This window comes from Lissotriton helveticus, chromosome 5_1 (assembly GCF_964261635.1).
Source record: "Lissotriton helveticus chromosome 5_1, aLisHel1.1, whole genome shotgun sequence".
Classification (NCBI taxonomy): Eukaryota; Metazoa; Chordata; class Amphibia; order Caudata; family Salamandridae; genus Lissotriton; species Lissotriton helveticus.
Genome location: NC_136065.1, coordinates 511,532,985 through 511,553,680, shown reverse-complemented (window position 1 = coordinate 511,553,680; position 20,696 = coordinate 511,532,985). Strand labels below are relative to the sequence as shown.

Sequence of the window (20,696 nt, the reverse complement as noted above, 5' to 3'; positions counted from 1 at the left end):
CCTGGCTTTTTTCCCTCGCCACAGGAACTCTCCGAACAACCTGTCTACCTTCTTGATGAATTCTTCTGAGAAAGTCATGGGGAGCATGCAAGCTAGGTAGTTGACTAGAGGCGTGCACATCATTTTAAGAGTCTCAACCCTACCCCACCAGGACAAAAATTTAGGTGACCAGCTGTCTAGCAGCATGGATTTTTTTTAACGTTAAGTCTTCATTTAATTTCAGAGTTGTAATCAAGTCCTTCTCGAAATCTAGCCCCAAATATTTAAAAGCTTTTGGTTGCCAAGTAAGACCGGATGATCCCAGGATTTCCTTACCCCCGATGTTGTTTAGTAACTTAACTTCTGTTTTATCTTTATTCAGTTTATATCCTGATACTCTAGAAAAACCCTCAATTGTGTTCATCAAGGCCGGGATAGCCTCGTCAGCTTTTTCCGTTAGTATCAGCACATCATCAGCGTATGCAGTCAATTTCACAGTACAGTCATCAAATGGGGCCCCAGCAATGGCGTCATTATGTCTAATATGCCACAGAAAGGGTTCTATTGCTAGTAAGAATAGAGATGGTGATAACGGGCAACCTTGTCTCGTCCCTTGTTTTAAACAAAAGGAGGAAGAGAAGGAACCACCCGCTCTGACCTTAGCAGTAGGGCCGGCATACAGAGCCATTACAAGTTTAGTAAACGTCTTTCCTAGATTAAAGTTGTGTAAAACTGCCTCAAGGAAGGACCAATCTACCTTGTCGAAGGCTTTCTCTGCATCTAGTGTAACAGCTACCGTGGGAGTTTTCAAGAGTTTTGCTTTCTCTAGGGCATGGGCTAGTACTCTAGTGTTGTCACTAGACAGTCTATGTTTTAAGAAACCCGCTTGAGACGGGTGTACGAGGGTAGGGAGGACTTTTTGCAACCGGGTTGACAAGATCATGGCTAGCACTTCACAATCCAGATTAATCAGGGAAATCGGCCTATAATTCTTTGGTAATGACGGGTCTTTGCCGTCCTTAGGCAAAACTGCAATAGTCGCTTCTGCCAACGTGCCCTTCACCTCCCCCGACTCCGTAAACTCATGAAAGAGGTTCAAAAGAGGATCAACCAAATCTGCTGCGAAGCTTTTATAAAATTTAGCCGTAAAGCCATCCGGCCCCGGTGCTTTCCCACATTTCAATCCCCTGATCGCTGTTTGCACCTCTTTGGCTGAGATCGGTTCATTAAGACTAAGTTGCTGTTCAGGTTTTAACTTTGGTAATTCACACTCCTGTAGGTATTCCTGAATCTTATCTCCAGCTACCAATTCGTTTTTAGCATATAAGTCCTCGTAGAAGTCTTTAAAGACCTCAGTAATTTTTTGGGGGTCCGAGTGAGCAACTCCCGCCGAATCCCTGATAACATTAATAGCATTCTTTTGCACTTTGAATTTTAAGTATGCCGCCAGGCTCTTACCGGCTTTATTAGATTCACATAGCTTAAACCTTCGCTTCCTATCCAGCCACACCCCCGCCCTTTCGCTCACTAGTTTGTTATATTCGTACTTCCTGTTGGTCATGATATTTAGCGTTTCCCGGTCCCTTGTCATTTGGTGTTTGTTCTCTAGGGCAGCTATCTCAGCCTCCAGCCCTTCCAGCTTTACATTACAATTTCTGTTCATTGCTGAACGGATTTTGATGCACACACCCTTATTGTACTTTTTAGAGCCTCCCATCGCACTAGGTCTGAAGTGTCCCCTCTCGCATTAATCTCCAAATAAGATCTAATAGCTGCCAGAATCTCAGCTCTATATTGTTCTTTGTGTAGGATTTCTTCATTGAATCTCCAAGACGTTTGTTTAGGTGATGGTTTAGTGTTACTGATGGATAGAGAAATGCACGAATGGTCCGACAGTACCCTTGGTTCAATTGATGTATCCTCTATCCTTGCGACGCCATTTTGTGTAATGAAAATGTAGTCAATGCGGGAGAATGAGTCATGAGGGGAAGAGTAAAATGTGTAATCCCTATCTGTAGGGTTTTGAATTCTCCAAGCATCAATTAAATGAAATTGTTGACATAATTTAATGAAGGCATTATGCGACTTGTTGGGTTTGAATGCACACTTAGAATCCCTATCTAAGGCTGGGTCAAGTGGAAGATTAAAATCACCCCCAATTATATGTACCGCCGTATCGGGTATCGTTGCAATCTGCTTGACTAAATCCTGCCAAAATTCTAAATCATTAGTGTTAGGTGCGTAAACATTAGTGACAAAGAATTCCGTGTTATCCCTAGAGAGTTTCACCATGACCCAGCGACCTTTTTCATCTGATGAGGATGACAGTAATTCTACCTTGGACTTTTTTGACAATAAAACCAGAACTCCATTCTTTTTACCGAGTGCACTAGATCCTACCACCGCCGAATAAAACTTGTTGCGCAGAGTGTAGAATTGTTTAACATCTAATTTGGTCTCTTGCAGCAGAACAATGTCCCCCTTCTGCCTACGCAGATAGTCTAATATCTTTTGTTTTTTAACGGGCTGATTCAGACCCTTAACATTCATGGACAGAATTTTCAACCGGTCAAGTGAGGTTGTACCAAGTGGAGTGGACAGTGGTGGATGTGACATTTACAGTAGTATATGTATCATGGTTATTCCATGAGAACCAAGGAAAGACATCTTACACGGTGTATTATGTAAAGAACACATTGTTTTGCTCCATATGATGGAAAACGGTCGACAGTCATGAATACACATTCGGGTGCCTAGGGATATATCACGAGTGGCCGGAGTACAAGTATACAAACACATCATATGCATGATACAACTTGTCCAATCAAGAATGAAGAGACAGACCAGAAGAGAAGGAAGAGAAAGAAGAGATAGAAAAGAGAGAAGTGGCACAGAAATTAGAAGAAGATGAGTGGAATAGAATGAAGGATAAAGAAGAGAAAATAATACGGACCATAAAACACAACACCCATCCCCCCCAATCCCCCACAGCCCCCCACCCCACCCACCCCAACTGTAGTACAGAAGCATGGCGACGTGAGGAAAACCGCAGTAACCCTCCCGTCTAAACTAGTCATGTACAGACATTGGAACTATTATGCATAACACAAAGTGCATACAAACATTACGCAAGTGGAACGATGAAATGGTGTGGCTGAGCCAACATGCAATCAATAGCACGCTTCCACTGTATATTCCTTATAAATCGGAAAAATTCCTGAGCGCCCACTAAGCTATGGTTATTGAACAGAAATTTGATAATACAACAACATGGCCCATTGTAAGATATTATAGCATCATATCCTTCATAAAAGGCTCGTAATGGTTAGCAGTTTCTAAGTCAACGCATCAGCGGTGAGCAACCTAAGCAAAAACAATAGATCATTAACAATCATTCCCTGAAACAGAGAGTTTTCAATGCTGCCGGAGCGTAATCCGGTCTACTCCGAGTAACCTGCCAGTGTACCGGAGTCTGGAGTTAAGCAACACGTTGGAATTTATATCTTACCATCCACCACCGCAGTGGAGTCAACGATGCGAGTCTGCTCAATTCAAAACGAGAGAAGGAAAGTGAAGAAACTTCCTGAGCTTTAATTCAACCCCTTACGCCATATTTCAGTGTATCATAAATTTCCCAGTGCAAGAGGGCTTCCGTAAACTTTATGCCTCATCATGTAGTAACCTAGCAACAGATAGGACCATTAAACTTTAACATGAACAGAGCATAGAGAGCTTGATGGGAGTACTAAAGCCCAGACGTGTTCATTTGTATCCTGAAGCCGAGGTTGCTAGACCATTCGGGTTATTAGTCTCCATGTCGCGTTCCATATCTCGTTCTTCCACGTCTTCAAGCATACGTTTGAGCTTCATGGGGTCCGTGAAGTAGTGAGACGACCCTCGTATTGTCACCCTGTACTTCGCTGGGCCCACAAACCCAAATTGGTATCCCTTCACTGACAGTTGTGGACGTAGGGCAAGGAAAGCCTTCCTTATTTCCACGGTCTCCTTACTGTAGTCTTGAGAAATGTATACCTTGGAGTCTTTCCACAGAATATGCTTGTGCTTTCGCACGAAGGCTAGGATTTGCTCCACGTGCTGGTAGCGTAATGGTTTGCATACGATGGGCCTTGGTCCTCTCTGCGTTTTAGTGATTCTTCCTGGGACTCTATGCGCTCTGTCAAATTCAAGAGGGTTTGTAAAGGTCATGTTCGTGGCTTTAGTGAACCAGGATTCCAAGAACTTAATGCATGAACTTTCCGATTCTTCTGACCCTTCCGGAATTCCAAAAATGCGTAAGTTCCCCCTCCTGTTCCTGTCTTCCAACTCCGCCAGTCGTCTAGTTGTCTGGTCAGAGGAGATGTGTAGGTGTTTCAGAGCCGTTGAAGTTTTAGCCTCTATGTCTTCCAGGCGACTGATCCGGGATTCTGTTTCTGTTAGGCGTGCATTAGTATCTCGGATATCTTGACGGATCGCCACCACTTCCTCCTTAGTGGCCTTGGCTAGATCCTTCACTTCGTCTAGCCTATTCAATATCATGTCTAGTGCGTCTGTAGGAACATTCCTTGGTTTGTCTGGTGATCCCGGGTTCGAATTGTTTGTTTTAAGTCTCTTAAGGGTTCCCTGATCTTTGGTACCCATTGCGACCACTTGATCCTTTCCTGGGATGCTTAAAAGGTTGGGCAGCGCTTTGAAAGCTCCCCTTCGGCACTCACGCGGCGCAAAATAGACAGCACTAGCCTAAATAGGAGATTGGTCAGCCAGAAACCAGGTCACTGATAGTAATAACACTTCGCAAAAGGCATCTGAGGAACAGAGCGTCCCATCCATTCATTCATTAAGTGCACGTGGTGATTGTTGAAACTGGAGCATTAGGCAGACCCCCCAGGATATAGCGGCATGGATTGGCAAATTTAGCGGCACAAAAATGAAAATTTAGCGGCACAAAAATGGAAATTTAGCGGCATTTAGCGGCATTTTATTTTGGGGTTTTTGCAACACCAAACACAGATATCTTACTGTTTGACCTTGCCCACGTAACGCTTGTTCCTGTGCCTGAGTGTCTAGCACTTATTGCAGTACTATACCTCAAATTATACTCTGTTTTCTCTTATAACTGCACACTTGTCACTTTCATCTCCTCTTGTGCACTTTTGACTACCTCATGCATTTTTGGTTGCTCACAATTTTTACTCAAGTATTTTGTTTGCTCACGATTGTCACTATTACCTTTACTACCTCATGTATTTTTGGTTGCTCACAGTTTTTACTACCTCATGTATTTTGTTTGCTCACAAATGTCACTATTACCTTATGTAAGTAACGTATGTTTTTGCAATCTGTCCTTTTGTAAGGTTTCTCATTATGTTTCATCTCTGTTCCTAATGTGAAGCGCTCTGACGCCTTCAGGTAAAGTCCGCGCTATATAAAAGTGCATAAATAAATAAATAATAAAAACTTTACCCAAGGCCGGGCGAGGCCTGCAATAAAAGATTTTCCCTCTCTCCTCTTCCACATCTCCACTGCCCCCCTCCCACCCGGGCAGCGCTTCTTAACGCAGCTGCTTTTAAACTTGCCTACGGACGGTACCTGTCAGTGTTCTGTTCGCCGCCGGCCGGCTTTCCTCCTGCTGCGAGTCTCTGAGGAATGAGGAAGAGTCTTCCTGTGTGTCGCTGCCGCTTCGTGCTCTCTCCCCCTCTTGCTGGTGTGGTGCTGGTCTTCTCCCTCTCTCGGCCGCCGTGGTCTTCTCCCTCTCTCGGCCACCGTGGTCTTCTCCCTCTCTCGGCCACCGTGGTCTTCTCCCTCTCTCGGCCACCGTGGTCTTCTCCCTCTCTCGGCCACCGTGGTCTTCTCCCTCGCGGGTCCTCGACCTCCTGGCTCCTTCTCTTCTCGCCGCGCAAGCCGCAAATCAAATGGAAAATGGGTGCGGAAACGGCAAATTTCGCGGGCTTTATGCCAAATATCGCGGCATTTGCAGAGATCGCGCGATTTCGCGATTTTTTTGCAAATCGCGAAATCGCGATAAGCTGGAGGGTCTGATTAGGGAGCCCACTGTGATTTGATGTCAAGCAATCCATGTGATCGTTTCAGCAGACTTAAGCCTTCATGGACATATCATCAGCATTGCATTGTAGCCTTTAGGGGATGCTTCTTAGATTAATGGTATGCACTCCAGGTACACAGCGTGGCAACATTCATCTCCCCCTGGCCAGATCTGGAATGTGTGACTAATGTGTGACTAATTTCTTCCCCATATGTCGGATTGGGTTACAGCAATGCTCGTCTGGCATCAAAACCGGCTGATTTGGGCAGAGTTAATGAGGGGAGATACTTTGCCTCGGTCTTGCAGGCATTACCGAGTGGCGGCCGCCATCTTGGTAAAGGTTAGGGAAGTCTCAGCATGGCCGATCGCACTGTACTCACGCGATCGGTAAATTCAGCTGTCTGCCCGGGTGCGCCAATTTCTGTAGACGTGCCCACCTACTTCAGTCCCTCTTATGATGTCAGGTTTTTCGCTGCGCTCCGCAGGAGCTCACATCGCGCTCCGTCTTCCTTCCCTCAGTCACGCTGCCGCCATGGACGTCCGGAGCCTCACTCGGTGTAGCTCTAGATCCGCTGCAGCCCCGGACACGCAGGTCAGCTCATTACAGTCAGGGAGTGATCCGATGCTTGAATCTTCGGTCACATCCCAGCTGTGAGCACATAAAGGCGTTCCAATTCCAGGTGAAGACGCTCGTGACGGGAGGAGAGACGCTCTAAACCGCCATCTTCCTCGGCGTCCAAGCCACGCCCCAATGGAGTTTACTTTTCATCTATAAATGAACTGCACTTTGTTGGCCCTCACATCCGGTGAGGTTTTAGGGGTTTTAGATGGCCCCATTTTTGTAGGAGGCATTGCTCGCTGGAAAGGGTGTTTCCAGCGATGCCTCTTACAAACAGATTTCGGACCTTGGAACCCCAATCAGAAATCTCACTAGGACACCAGGGAGAAGGATTTTGGGGGTGGGCCCATGTGCAAACAGTAGCCCCCCACACTCGGGCAAATTTTTTTTTACATGTCTGTTTTTTACCCCTGAGGGCGCTATAGGCAGAAATCATAGCCACTGAAAAGAAAAGCAAACATCATGCAGCTTAGGTAAAGGTAAAAAGGTTTCATAGAAGAGATCAGGGAATTTTGCATGGACCTGGGAGGAAGACACTAGAAGCAGTGACAGCATAATGGATGTGGGATAGCCCACTGAGCTATCTGGTATGAATCTTTTACATTCACAGAACGTCACAGACACAGTCTTATACCTACTGAAGTATCCTCCGACACCAGATGGAAGCCAGGCACCATACAAAGAGTAGCAATATACACCAGTTTCAGCGTACATACATTATACAGCTTTAAAGTTAAGGCTCTCGATCTGGCTGAATATATTTTCAAAAAGATGGCTACTTACCTGCAAGCATACCTGACACTATTGTTATGCATAGGCATTTCGAGATCTTTTCAAACCACGGAAATAGTCAAATTCTACTTAGTGATCAGCGCTTGCCTGAAAATCATTTGCATGACAAAATGAATGACGCTATTCATTAACAAGTATGTTACTCATGAAAAATTTAGAATTATTCCAAAAAGCAACTGTCCTGAAGAAGAATGGTGAAGAAAAGTCTCCACCCAGCCATTCAAGACTGCCTTGATAAAAGAAGCATACACAAAGAGTATGCAATTTGCTTATGTCATGTTTTGATTTCATTGCCACAAGACACTTTTCCACCACACAGATTTCATGTCGCAGGATGGCATCGATTTGAAAATCAGTGTGGATCTAGCCTGGCTGATGCACAAAACCTCACAGGGGTAGCAATCCACAGTCCCAGAGGAAACATCAAGGAATTGGGCCCTAAACAGATGTGGACTTGAAGACTGAGAATGGTAATGAGGCACAAACAAAAAGTACTGAAAGGATAGGCAATATCCCGTTTTTGCACCACAGTACATTCAAGGCAACATTATTACTAGTTAACATATGCAATAGAGCCTGGACTTTAAACTGGTCCTCAACACCCGGAAAGTTACCTACAACTGATTTGGAGTCTCATAAACCCCTGTTTCGGGGTGACAGGGTAGTGTTTGAGGGCAATAAAGTGAAGAAAAATACGGTGGGCTCCTAGAAATTATCTGAATGAAACTTTAGACTGAACCCAGGATACTAGAAACCCAATCACATCTCCTCAGAGGTCAAGCCTCAAGGCAACATTCATGCACTGCTGTCGCTTAGCAACCTATTGTATTTTTTTTTATCCTTAAAATGCGGTTTTTAGCCTGTCCACTACTTACCAATCATTATCACTTTTCTTAACGTCCTTATAATTTGGCAGCATGTCCAAGATATCAGTTCCTGCATCACTTCCACTCTGTGTGGCGCATGAAAAAAGTACAAATTGATTTCTTTTAATTAGTGTCCGTTTGCTGCTCGTGCTGTGATTGAGGTACTTCATCTTCTTTTTTACTAAAAGATTTTTATAAAGCAAACTGAACTTGAGCGAACCCAAAGGTACTACAGACCTTAACATGACCAAAATTTACATTACACGAGGTCACATTCATATTTGAAGTGTGTGCTTTTGTGGGTAGAGTTCCAGGAGCCTTGTATTTGACAGCAATTGTACAAGGACAACTCGTGTATGCATTTGTTTTGCACTTTCCTGCCAATCCACTTTCTGACACACTATGGCACTCCACTTCTCCACACCACTAACTTTTAGCCATGCTAAAGAGCAGCCACACTGGTATAAACCGTGGCTAAAACAAATGGCCAAAGCCAATAAATAGCACTTGCATAGATAGGGGAGACACATTGGCTTTGCCATTGCTTGTTACTTTATTGTACAAAGCAGAAGACAATGTCACAAATATGACTCCAGTCTAGAAGTTAGTTTGCATTTCATGAGTGTTTTATAGGACTTAAAAGCTTCAGTCCCCCTCCCCCAAATCACTTTAATCTGACACAGGTTTAAAACACTGCCATAATTACTTTTCTGTCACTGCCACCATACAGACAAATATGACAGGCTGAACAGCTCTATTTTCCCCACCATAAATAGCTACTGAAAATACATCAACAAGGTTGAAGAAAGCAATGAATAACATCATATGTAATGGTTATGACCCAACAAAAGCCAGAAACCAAGAGGTCCTGCTGAAACATTAGAAGGAAAAATCATAATCAGACTGATTCAGAGAAGACTGATACCCAACACAACATTTTATCCCTCTACTATTCACTGGCTGGTAACCAGCCAATATTCCACCAGCCCAAGGCTACCAATAATTCTATAAATTCCTTTGCCTGCTCTGAAATCCAAGCTACACTACTGTTAGTCGGTCTTCCTTCCCTCAGTGACATGCTAGCCAGGATGAGCTACTCCCGCCTCCCACAACAGCTTCAAATTAGGGGGCATGAGTGTCGCAATTCCATTAGTTTCAGCTTTGCAGTAATAGGGGATGTTTGACTTGGCCCTTTTGGCAGGTTCACCTCGAAACTTTTAGCATTTTCCTAGCCTGTTTCTGTAACCTGGTGATGGTGATTTTATGCCTCTGCACACTTTTTCACTGTGGTCCAGTGTAAAGTGTGTGCGCGCTCTGTGTATGTGTGTTGAGAGTGGCCTGCCCTCCCTTAGGAATGCATGGAGATACGTGTGTCCATGGTGGTTCCTGATGTGTGGGGAGTGCAGGGGCGAGTTTGGTATGTGCGAACTCGTGAGGTTAAATGCTGCGCGACGGTGTGTGCAGATTTAATGTGTCTAGTGTAGAAGTGCCACTTTTAGAAGTTGGCATTTCTGTGTGCAGTGAATGAGAATGGACTGTCTGGCTTGTGAGTGACAGGGGCTGGCTGGTGCGCTTGGATCCAGGAGCCAGGATGGGTCTGCCCGGTGGTGAATAGGGAGATCTGCATGTTGATGGAAGGGAGGAGTTGCATCTGGGACCTGAATAGGGCTGTGCCTTCCCTCCGCAAAGCTGGCTCCACCCCTGTGGTGCGTCTGATGTCCCTAGCCTGGCCAGTGAAAGGGAGAGCGGGGCTGAGCAAAACAAAGTGCTCACGAGTTCCCCTGAACCAGTTGTAGCTGGTTCTCCCATTGCCTGCACCGTTAAACAAAGGAAAAGGGTGTATAAAAAGGGGCTGTGACCCCATGTAAAATGTTCTGGTTTTCAACTTGAAACTACCACGGGCGTGCTGCTGCTGGGGCCCAGGGGGAAGGCTTGCGTCCCTGGGCCCTGCCCTGCCCTGCCCCTGGATGCCTGGAGGATCTCTTGCTTGGGGTCCCCTTTGCTCCACTTTGCCACCAGGACCTTTTCTTTGGACCCTGTGCGTGCGCCTTGGACCTTGGGCGGACTCTCCTCTTAGCACCTGGTGAGCGCTGTGTTTTACAATTCCCCAAGGAGGGAGGAATGGGTGGACTGGGCAGCACGGCGCTGCCTAAACGAGGAGAGGGAATCCCCGGCGATGGATTTGCCGTGATGCTGCCAAAATCGTGGGTGCCACCCCGCTTATAAGTGATTTTAATTAAGCAGGTGCCCACTCTGCGTGGAGAAATATGATTTTTATGAGTACGCGGGTGCCCACGCCCCAACTTTGCCATAGTTTTGTTTCAAAATAGAGCGGGTGCCCACCCCGGGATGTGGTTGCAAATGCGAGGGAGCCTACCCCTCATTTCCCCCAAGAACTAAGATCACTGTCCCTGTCGGCGGCCCGCCTGACTGTGGGCGGGGCCGCTGGACGGAAGCGGAAGTGTGAGAGGAAGCTGGATAGGGAGAGGGGAGGCCGGGAGCCTACCCCGCCTCCTCGAGTGCCGGTAGCAAGTCCCGGGACCCAGGAGGGGGGCCCAGGTGAGGAGGTGCGGCCGGTCCGCGGGGCTCTCGTGATGGAGAGAGAGCCCCGCGTTGTGAGGGCACCAGAGGAGCCCCGGGTCCCAGGAGGGGCCCGGGTGAAGAAAAGTCTACCCACGCTATGCACCGAGAGAGTCCCCGAGGAGCGGGGGCTCTCTAGTGCATGCTGCGAGGGTGACACCGCAAGTTCCCCCAGCGCAGAAGAGGAGCGCCTCCAGACCCGACCTGTAAGAGGGTGCTCGAGGGGGTTCCCTTTTTAGTTGCTTTCTGAGCAGACCCGCTGTTGCGGACCGCTCCAACGTGTGGGCCTGATTGTTTTCTGAGCCAAAGGTGGATCCAACGATTAGGGGGCATGTGTTTTGGGACAGAGCCTGCGTGGCTCCAAAGCCTAGCCAAAATTAGTCCAAGACCCTGCGTGGATCCAACATGGGGGCAGAGTTTTGTTAAGAAGCCCCAGGGAGGCGCCCGAGGGCACAGCCGTGCCAGGGCCCGTTTTTCCTACTTATCAGAGCCCCCGAGGCTCCAGTGTGGGTCATGTTTTGTTTGAGCCTGCGGGCTCCAGCGATGGGCAATTGTTTCCCATGGAGCGGCACAGTGGTGCCAGCCCTCATGTGTAGATCCCCAGCTGCCCAGCAAGTAGTGGGCAGCTGCACCGTGTAGGTATTTCATTCTTTTAGGGGGACATGTGCTGTTGAACCCGGATGTGACCCACAGCTGAGCAGCACTTCGTGCCAGCTGCAGCGTTTAGGCCCCATATGATGGTTCTCAGCTGCCCAGCAAGTAGTGGGCAGCTGCAACGTTTAGGTTTTGCGCAGATGGCGCACCCCTAACTGGGGCTGCCTTGGCAGTGCGCCCTGACATTATGGACACAGGGTATTTGAGCCCCTTCTTGGATGGCCAGTTGGCCAGGGGGGCTGGTAGATGTATAAGTCGCAAGGCCCTAATGTGATTAAGCGCTAAAGTGATGTGGTGCTAGGAAATGTACTGCGTATAGTATGTTTTGCGCACCCTGTATCTGATACCTCTAAACTGTGGTTTATGATTATGAGGTTGCTTTGCATTTCATGTGGTTATGCTAGTGAGATTATGTTTCACTGTGTGAGGTACGCCCCTAATGTGAATTATACTTAGGAGGTAGGGTCTAATGTGTTTAGACTAGTGAGGAGATTGCATAATGTGTTTATGCTGGTGAGGTTGGCGCAGGATGTAATTCGCGCCTGAGGTGACTGTGCATAATGTAGTTTATGTTACAGGTTGAGGTGGAGCACAGGGATTACCAGTGGTTACTGGTTGTATGTTTATGATCTATTTTCCTTTTACCAAGTTCGCTTTGTGATGGTTCTGACAGTGGCCCGGTCCTGTGTACATAATCCCTTGTGAATATTGCCCGTGCCAGTTGGCACAGTGTATGTTATGTGTTTACTATTCTAATGTGTTATGAGAATACAAAGGCTATTTTTATATAACCTTGTGTGGAGTTCCTTTTGTGGTGTGCCTGGGATGTTGCAGTGTGCGTGCGCAATTGCTTTACACATTGCCTCCGGGATAAGCCCGACTGCTCGTGCCAAGCTACCAAGGGGGTGAGCAGGGGTTATCTTTGGCGTGTAACTCCCTTGCCCTGACTAGAGTGGTGGTTTCTGCCTGGCTTTGGCGCAAGCCTCAGCCAACCAGAAATCCCATTTCTAACAGGGGAGATAAACCTACCGACTGAAATCGTGACTTTTCATTTAAAAATAGAAACCACAGAATTTCTAGGCAATTGGTTTGAAATCAGACGGTGCCAAAGCAGTATAAGTGCAGCTCCCAAAAACAAGTTTAATTAAGTCTACGATCAAGAAGAGGATATTTGCGCCTCCACAGCTGGAGGAGGACCAGGTTGAGACCTGAAAGGACATGCCGGTGAACATGGAAGGCTTGTAAAGCACTGGAGACAACACACGCTGCCTTCAGTTCATCCTACTGTGGGGAATTTGATGCAGTAAATTTTCTGTGGCATTCAAAAAATATAACACGTATATGTTAAAAAAACATCAGGCATCTTTTCTGCAACTTGTGAGAGTGTGCCAGAGTAGTACTCTGAAACTTAAGTCTCAGATAATCATTAATGAAATTGGATTAACGAAAAAAAAAAAAAAAAAGGTTTGGGAAGAATTTAAAAAAAGGTATTAGCGTTGGGCTAGGGCAATAAATGAAACGAGTTCCCTTTAAAATCCCCTGTACCTGCTTGTGTCTTACCAAAGACGGGCAGCTTTCTGCTGCAGCCGCCCCTACCCCTGCCTTTCCCCCAGAGTGGTACACTGCATGTTGGTCATGCTTTGCAATGGAGTGGATGCTGTAAAATGTTATAAGAATTTCTGAATATTATGATTGTGGGTGATCAGCGCGCATTCTTTCATTTAATGTTAATTGTTCAGTCAATGCAGTATAGTTTGCAGGTTGCAAACTGGGGCATCTTAGCCTACAAATGCTACACAACAAAATGGCCTCTCTGGTACGCGATTCTTTTTAGACATCCAATCCTTAAAAACATTGATAGCAACTCAATAGATTGTCCCATCATTAGTCTGATTGTTTCACCAGTTTTCCTTTAGTTATGCTGCACCAGAAGCACGTTCCTATTGTTGCAATGCGCAATAGGCATTCTTGCACACCACAACAAAATCAAACTCCAAAAAAGAGAGATGACCCAGGAGCCACTGCAAAGCATCTGAAGAACCGAGGGCTGCAGGAAAAGTACTTTGACACAATCAACAAATGTAGCAACTGGTGAGGCTGGTGGAGAGTAGACTTTAAAATGCGCGCACAAGGAACAGGATCACAATAGTGCCTAAATTGAGGCAGATGAGTTCAAGAGTAAAAAGAACAGATGAAAAAAACTGTTTGCGGAGAAAAGCATTTAATTTCCAAGTACCTTTATTTGCTTCGTGGTGTCCACCTACCCAGAAAGTCTGAAATAGATGAAATACATAAAAAGCCTACTAAACATATCCAACGTTACAGATGAACGTGTTTATGAATAAACTTACTTACAGAGGAGCCACAATATTGCTTTTGGATCTCTAAATTGTTCAGTGTGTCTGGACTTTCCAGCATGTCCCAGCGATGGTATAACTCTAGGAGGCTTTTTCACAAAAGTACGGTTACCAAAAGAAAACGGTTACCCTGTGCCATTTCATGTATTTTTAAGTGGTCTATGAATTTTTGGGAGGTGTAAACACAGTTCCATAGTTGGAAATTTGTTTACAAAGACCATACTTTATAAAATAGCATCATTACTGTTGCATTGCTCAACACAATATACTCCTGCATTCTTACACATGACTACAATGTAGGGAAATTATACGAGTACCGTTATCAGTAGAAGACATAAATGACTTGAAAACAGATGGCTTTTGTTTCTGTGGGTTGCCATTTGAACAGTGAATCAACTGTGCATACGTGTTACCTAATATGTTTATAGCTTTCTGTGCAGAGCTGATTACGCTTTGACTTGAAATTTCAAAAGCAATATCTGCGTCGTTCAAATAGTTGTAAAAAATTATGCAAAGCTGTTGCTCATGTGTATACTCTAAAGTGTGTTTTATGCTGGATTTGGATTTTTTTTAGACATTTATAACAGAGCAAAGTACAGCCACAAATCCATTTCCACTTTGTACCCAATGCTTACGTCACAATATCCAAGTCAAGAATATCGACCCGAACAAACCTCAAAGGCAATCAGAACATCAAGCTAAGCAAACAAAATTAAATGTAAATGTAGTATTCTTAACTCAACACCTAGTAACTTAAAAAATTGTTGGTAGTCAATATTGTGGAGACTCTACACATACCAATCGATATTATATTTCAATATTATAGTAGAACACTGACCCTGTTGGCACCTCTAGCTTCTATACTGTATTTTTCCCCTTCAAATTGGTGCAATGTTTCTTTACAATTCTCTGCATGCCATCTCTTCCTTCTAATTTTCCGAGTTGAAGGCATACAACAGATCATCTATGTGCAGCTCCGGTCTCACAGATGTATAAAAAAAAAAAAGTTTCCGAAAGTGTCCCACACACCTTGTGCATGCAGCCTGTGTCCCAATACCTTCTGAGCATGCGTTGTCATGGTGTGGTGTGGTGCTGCACGGGTATGAAACTAGTGTGTCCTTGTAGGTCTGAATTCAGGCATGAAACAGCAATCGCATTTTGGTTGTTACCACACTCAATTGCCATTTCAGTCTCGAGGATGGTGTCGGAAAAAAAAAGTAAACTTTCTTTTATAAACACTAGAAAAACACGGTCTCTGATTTTTCTACAGTGCTATAAATATAAGCACGACAACCACGGATTTGTACACATATTTTGCAAGTAACGAAAGATGCTGGGAAACCCCCACCTGTGTTCACAATAAACAGGAACTGAAAACAGGTAAACTACCTTAGTTATAGCAACAGAAAAATTATTGAGTGATAACTAATTTTAAAGAAATGGGTTATTTATTAAACTTTTGACTCTGGTTATGTAGCTCGTTGATCCCAGTGCTTACTGCACAGACTAATGGTGGTTTGAAGGAATAACCAGTGGTTTACGGCAGTATAAAACTGCAGTACAAAGAGTTGTATATAAAAGAAAGGGTAATTAGAATGTCATTTATAATTGTTATACGCTGTAAGTTGAACTTTTAATCAAATTAACGGCTCTGGTAAATAACACTATCCCCTCCTGGCTTTTGACCTAGATTTCTGGCAACAAAACTCATTTTGAAGACAAGGAACTTTCACGGTAAATTAATTTAAACAGAGCTGGGTGAAAGGTGACCCACCCAAGAAAATTATACCAATCCCCTTTACTGTCTCCTTGGTAGCCTTGTAAATGTAGTGCCTCAAATTTACGGAGGGACGGGATGCAGGACCCAAAATCTAAATCGACCAAAGGACATGCTATCCTTTTCTGTCTCCAGTTAACGGATGGTTACTCTGCATACATAAAACGTTATAATATTCCTAGCTCCGATTATGAATAACAGTGTGATATCAAATTGTCACAGCTGGTTAGTAATTAAAGAGCTTACTCTCAATGCAATGTGTGCATCACCAATACGTTTAATAACATTCCATCAACAGCCTGACCAAATTGACTATTTTCAAATCTCTGCTGTTCCTCACACATTCCTCTCAGCTCTCAAGGATGCTTACCGGTCTACCACAGGCTTTTCCTGTTCCTCCTCTGGGCTGGCACTCCCCAAGATTCGTTTCCTGGCTTCAGCGTACTCCGCCTCTCTCTGTGCCAGAGATTTCACGGGGAATGCTGGCTTGTTGCCAGAATTGGCGTTACTTGCCAAACCGTTGCTCGTGGGTCTCTTCAAGATTCTTATCTGTGGAGGAGGGCCTGCATGAATTGAGTCGTCCTGAATCACAATCGGGGTTTTAGAGGGAGGAGACTTGGACTTTCTGTTAATGTAAAACAAAAACAAGACATTTGCAAGTAATGAAAAACTTTTTCATGCACTTCCAAATAACACCCTCGATCAGAATTTACTTTATAGTTGCCCACACACATAACACAAGTACAGGAATAAGAACCAGAAGAAGCTTGCGCGAAGGGGCAAGAGACAGAAGGGGGGGGGGGAATATAAAATCGAAGCACCTTCAAATTGATTCTAAAGATAACTGGCTATGGGGAGGGAGGGGGTCAAACAGTAAGCATACTAAAGCTAGTAGATGATTTTTTTAGTTTTGCCAAAAGGTCTATTATTCTTCAAGCAAGCCCTCCGGTATCCGGTATCATCAAAAGGAGCAAGAATGCAGGGTCATCAATACTTACTACCGGACAGGTCTTTTTACCCCCAGACTATATTCTAGGCTTACCAGAACTGCCAAGCTATTATGATGTTTTAACAACCTGCCAGGTATCAATTTTTTTGGGGTTGATTCAGAGCCAAAGCAATTCCCAGGACTGTTCACAGTTAAAACTGAATGAAAAAGAGGGTGTTTGACGAATTAGGTTCTTACTTTCAGTAAAAAAATCTAAAAGCAATATCATCAATTGTCACGTCTCGGAGAACAGGAAAGAGCAGCAAGTATCTGACCTTTTAGAAAATGTGCAGGCCTCATAGGGTCACTTGTGATGCCGGAGTGCAACATTGGAGAATACTTGCAGCAGCCAGGTATTCACAAAGGCCAGTCTCAAATGGAAAGACAACAGTCATGTATTACCGGACAATTCCAGATATCAAATTGCATTCATCTTTAGGGGTGTGACAATAAAGCAGCCTCCACTTATTCAGACAATAGTGAACTCAAGACGAGAGCAAAGAAAAAAGTGTGATATTTTATTAAATCAAGAACGATCACCACTTAAGTGTTAAATGCCAAATGTGAATGATTTTCTTCATATTAAAATAGAGAAGTGTTATATTTTGCTATGGTCATGTAGAACAATATGACGGTTTTAAATGAGGGGAAACGTTAGAATGAGCACAGGGTCAGGAGCCCTTACAGAGTGGCTGGCAGGCAAACCCATTGGCAAATTTGGTGATCGGTTGCTGCACTATCACTAAGCTGAGCAGCAACTATAGGCTTTGCAAACTCGTGACTTAAAAAAACTGCAGAAGAGGCATCTACTCCCCTGCCAATCTTAAAGCCCTTCGTGCTGTGCCACCTTCAATATGATCTGCATGCTTTGTAATATTTCTTCAGGGATGATGTAGAAGGACTTTAGTTTCAAAGCCTATTTTGTGTGTTAAATAAAAAATGTTTTTAAAAAATCAACAGCATTTGCACTAGGTCTCGAGATAGCCATCCCAGTTGTCTTTAATTTACAATTCATTTACCAAATACCTCACTGTTAAAAACAGCTGGAGAGTACATTACTATTACAAGTACTTAACCAACTTAGGAGCTAGCTATCACTTGTTAAGAACTATTCCTTAAGTCAACTCTCCGCCTAGTCTCACAGTGAAACTAGTAACCAAAACAACAATACTGGACCAGGGCGATGCACAAATCCATTTTTTTTAGACAGGAGTCAGAAGTGCAAAGACTAGCAACCCTGCAGATTCTTTGTCCATAAATGAACCAGATTAAGGCAAATTAATTTTCAAAGGAGTTGCAAGAAAGCTTAGAAGGGTTTTGACAACATATAGCATAAACACAGAACTTAGATTTGTGTGGTGCTCCTTCTAAAGGTCCTGCTCCTTAGGATTGGCAAGAGGAGAATGTAAATGAACTCTACTTCACAAATATAGGTTCATTCTTTATTGAGCTTCAATTCAGTGCTTTATCGTCCCTAATTCAAGGGACAGCAAATATCTACCCAACATGAGCATCAAACTCTCCCCTCGTCTTCAGGAGAACACAAGGGTGGCCAAGGGTTAATTAAATGAGCAAGGAGACCCAACTTCTCATTCCAAGACAAGATAGCTCACGCTTCCTACTTCCTCCAAAAGACAAGCAAGGGTGCTAGAATTGGGATGCAAGAAATGCTTCAGTAATTGCAACTCTAGCAACGTCATTTATGCCATTCTATGTCCATGCCAGAAGATCTACATTGGGCAGACCCAACAGAAAATCAAGGCACGCATACTGCAACACATGAGCCGCATTCGTTGTGAGGTCGAAGGGGCACCACTTGCGGAACATTTCAAATTGAGCAACCACCCACCAGAAAGCCTACGATGGTTGGTTATTGAAAAAGTTACACTGGGACCACGTGGAGGCAACATTTCTGACATTCTCAACATACGAGAAATAAAGTGGATGTACTTTTTCAATTCCATTGAAACTGGCCTTAATGAATCCGATAGTTCATTCTCCCAATTGGCCACATTACCCTAATTAATCTGATTCCCTCTTACAAGCTATCTGTTTTGCTCTACCTTTCACGTTGGGTCCACGCTTTAGCCATTTTATTGACATATATTGCTGATCATACGCATCATCTGTTCACGTATATACAGAGCCTTTACCCTCATGTCTGAGAGGTACGCTCCGTCAACTACAGTAATTGTCATAAGGTTACTCCACACTAGACGGTGATGATATTTACGTGCTGCCCTCCTCTTATAGCGTCCAATGTTGAGCTTTCATTTATATGTGTCTATGTATACTCTGCAATTTATTAATTACAATTGGTCTTCTTCATCTCATTTTGTATTCCATTACAATGTTGACCATTCGATGAACATCTGCCTTTTGGCGCTGCGCTCCCCTGTGTCACCACGAACGTGCCTGACTAGTTAGTCTTTTTACTAGCTCTACTCTCCCCAGCTGCCACCACATGACCTGTTTCCATGACTCCCATATCTAACCAGGAAACGCGGCATTCGCACCGCATCTCGCTCACGGAGCCACAGAGAGCAATTTACCGAGTAAGTCACTTTTCACTGAGAGCCCGCTCCCGTTCCCCTCAGATACCAGTATGATTTATCATCCTTCCTTTTTACATCCCACAGACTCATCTCGCATACAAATCAGTCTGAAATCGCCGACTTTGGACATTACCGATCACTGATAAATTCAGTTGCCGCCCAAATCGGTAAGCTGCCCGGTTTAATTTACGTGTGGGACGATTTCGCCAAGCGGCCTCGCTGCTCCTCCCTGATAGCCGCTACCGGCCCTATTTAATATAATATATTTTTTACATCCCACAGACCCATCCCGTAGAGCATTAAGCCTGCAATTGACGATTGTACATTTCCGTTCATTGACAACTTTTGTACCGCCGCTAACTGGTAAGCTGCCCGGTCTTTCCACCTTTAATGTAATTATTCACCAGTTGGCTGTATTTGCAAAGTGGCTATATTGGCTCGCCCAATCAGCCGATGTCGGACCTTAGTTAATTTATGATTACCACATTGCTCGCTCTTTTCCAGATGCGGTATTTATCTACTTGTTTTTAACTCATTTGATCCGCCGCCTGGGAGCCAAGCAACACGCTGACTTGTGGTAAGCGTCTCCCAGATGGCTGAGTTTAGCCATCAGCTATTCTCTTCTGTTTAATATATAGACCATGTTTTCAAGTTATACCAACCCGGCAGCTCCAACACGCGTGGCATCTACAGTAGGCCACTTTAATGCGCATTGCCCCTTGCCGCATTCCCTGAGGCTGATTCCAAACGTTAGTGATTTACGCCGACCGTCGGCCATACATACATGTCCTTATGACATGTCTGATTGTCTCAAACCAACTCCTTTGCATTCAATCCTGTGGTATCGCTGTCTGCTAATGCCTTTGTAGCGGCGCACATTGTTTTCCGTTTCATAATTATTAAGTCCGTTTAACTGTATGGGTACATACATACATGTCCTTATGACATATAAACCAATGGTCTCATTTAGGGTGCCACTGTCTGTAAATGCTTTTGTAGCGGCTCGCACTGTTCCCCATCTCCAGGCCCATTTATGCATCCGGTTTAACTGCATGTGTAATCATTACTTCTCAACCAATGACATAACTCGGTCATTTTTTGTCTCGACCCAAGCATAATTTTGTCTCTACCTATGTGTAAATTCAGAGGTTGATTACCACCCTCTAATCTGGAATTATTGTACCCCCATTAGGTCCTTTGCCCCCACCCCCCTGGTCCTGATGAAGACCCCACAGCAAGGTTAAAACGATCCTGCAACCTCAAGAGGGTCGAAACGTCGACTGTTTGTTTTTATTGTGGCAACTACACACCAATATTGTATATATGCTGTACCTGGTGTAGTATGCCTGTGTTTGAACAAGTTATTATGTGATATACAAGTTGTTGCCACCGCATTGGTGTCACGTATATATGCTTAAACAACTGATTTTACTGTCACGTAATCCCTTCACTTCACGTTATCCTCACTATCACGTTCCTTCTCCCACCT

The 20,696-nt window shown here is 44.5% G+C and overlaps 1 protein-coding gene across 3 annotated transcripts in view; it reads right to left on the bottom strand.

The window, feature by feature from the left end:
* The window catches only part of SZRD1 (SUZ RNA binding domain containing 1), a 44,914-nt gene that overhangs the window by 3,209 nt on the left and 21,009 nt on the right, over window positions 1-20,696 (bottom strand). For 2 of the 3 annotated variants that reach the window (XM_078642846.1, XM_078642843.1), the window contains one exon: window positions 16,035-16,289. In XM_078642846.1, coding sequence (XP_078498972.1) covers window positions 16,035-16,289 — 255 coding nt within the window. Of the gene's footprint in view, window positions 1-8,282; window positions 8,383-16,034; window positions 16,290-20,696 lie in introns of those variants that run through there. The other variant, XM_078642845.1, reaches the window with a different exon arrangement.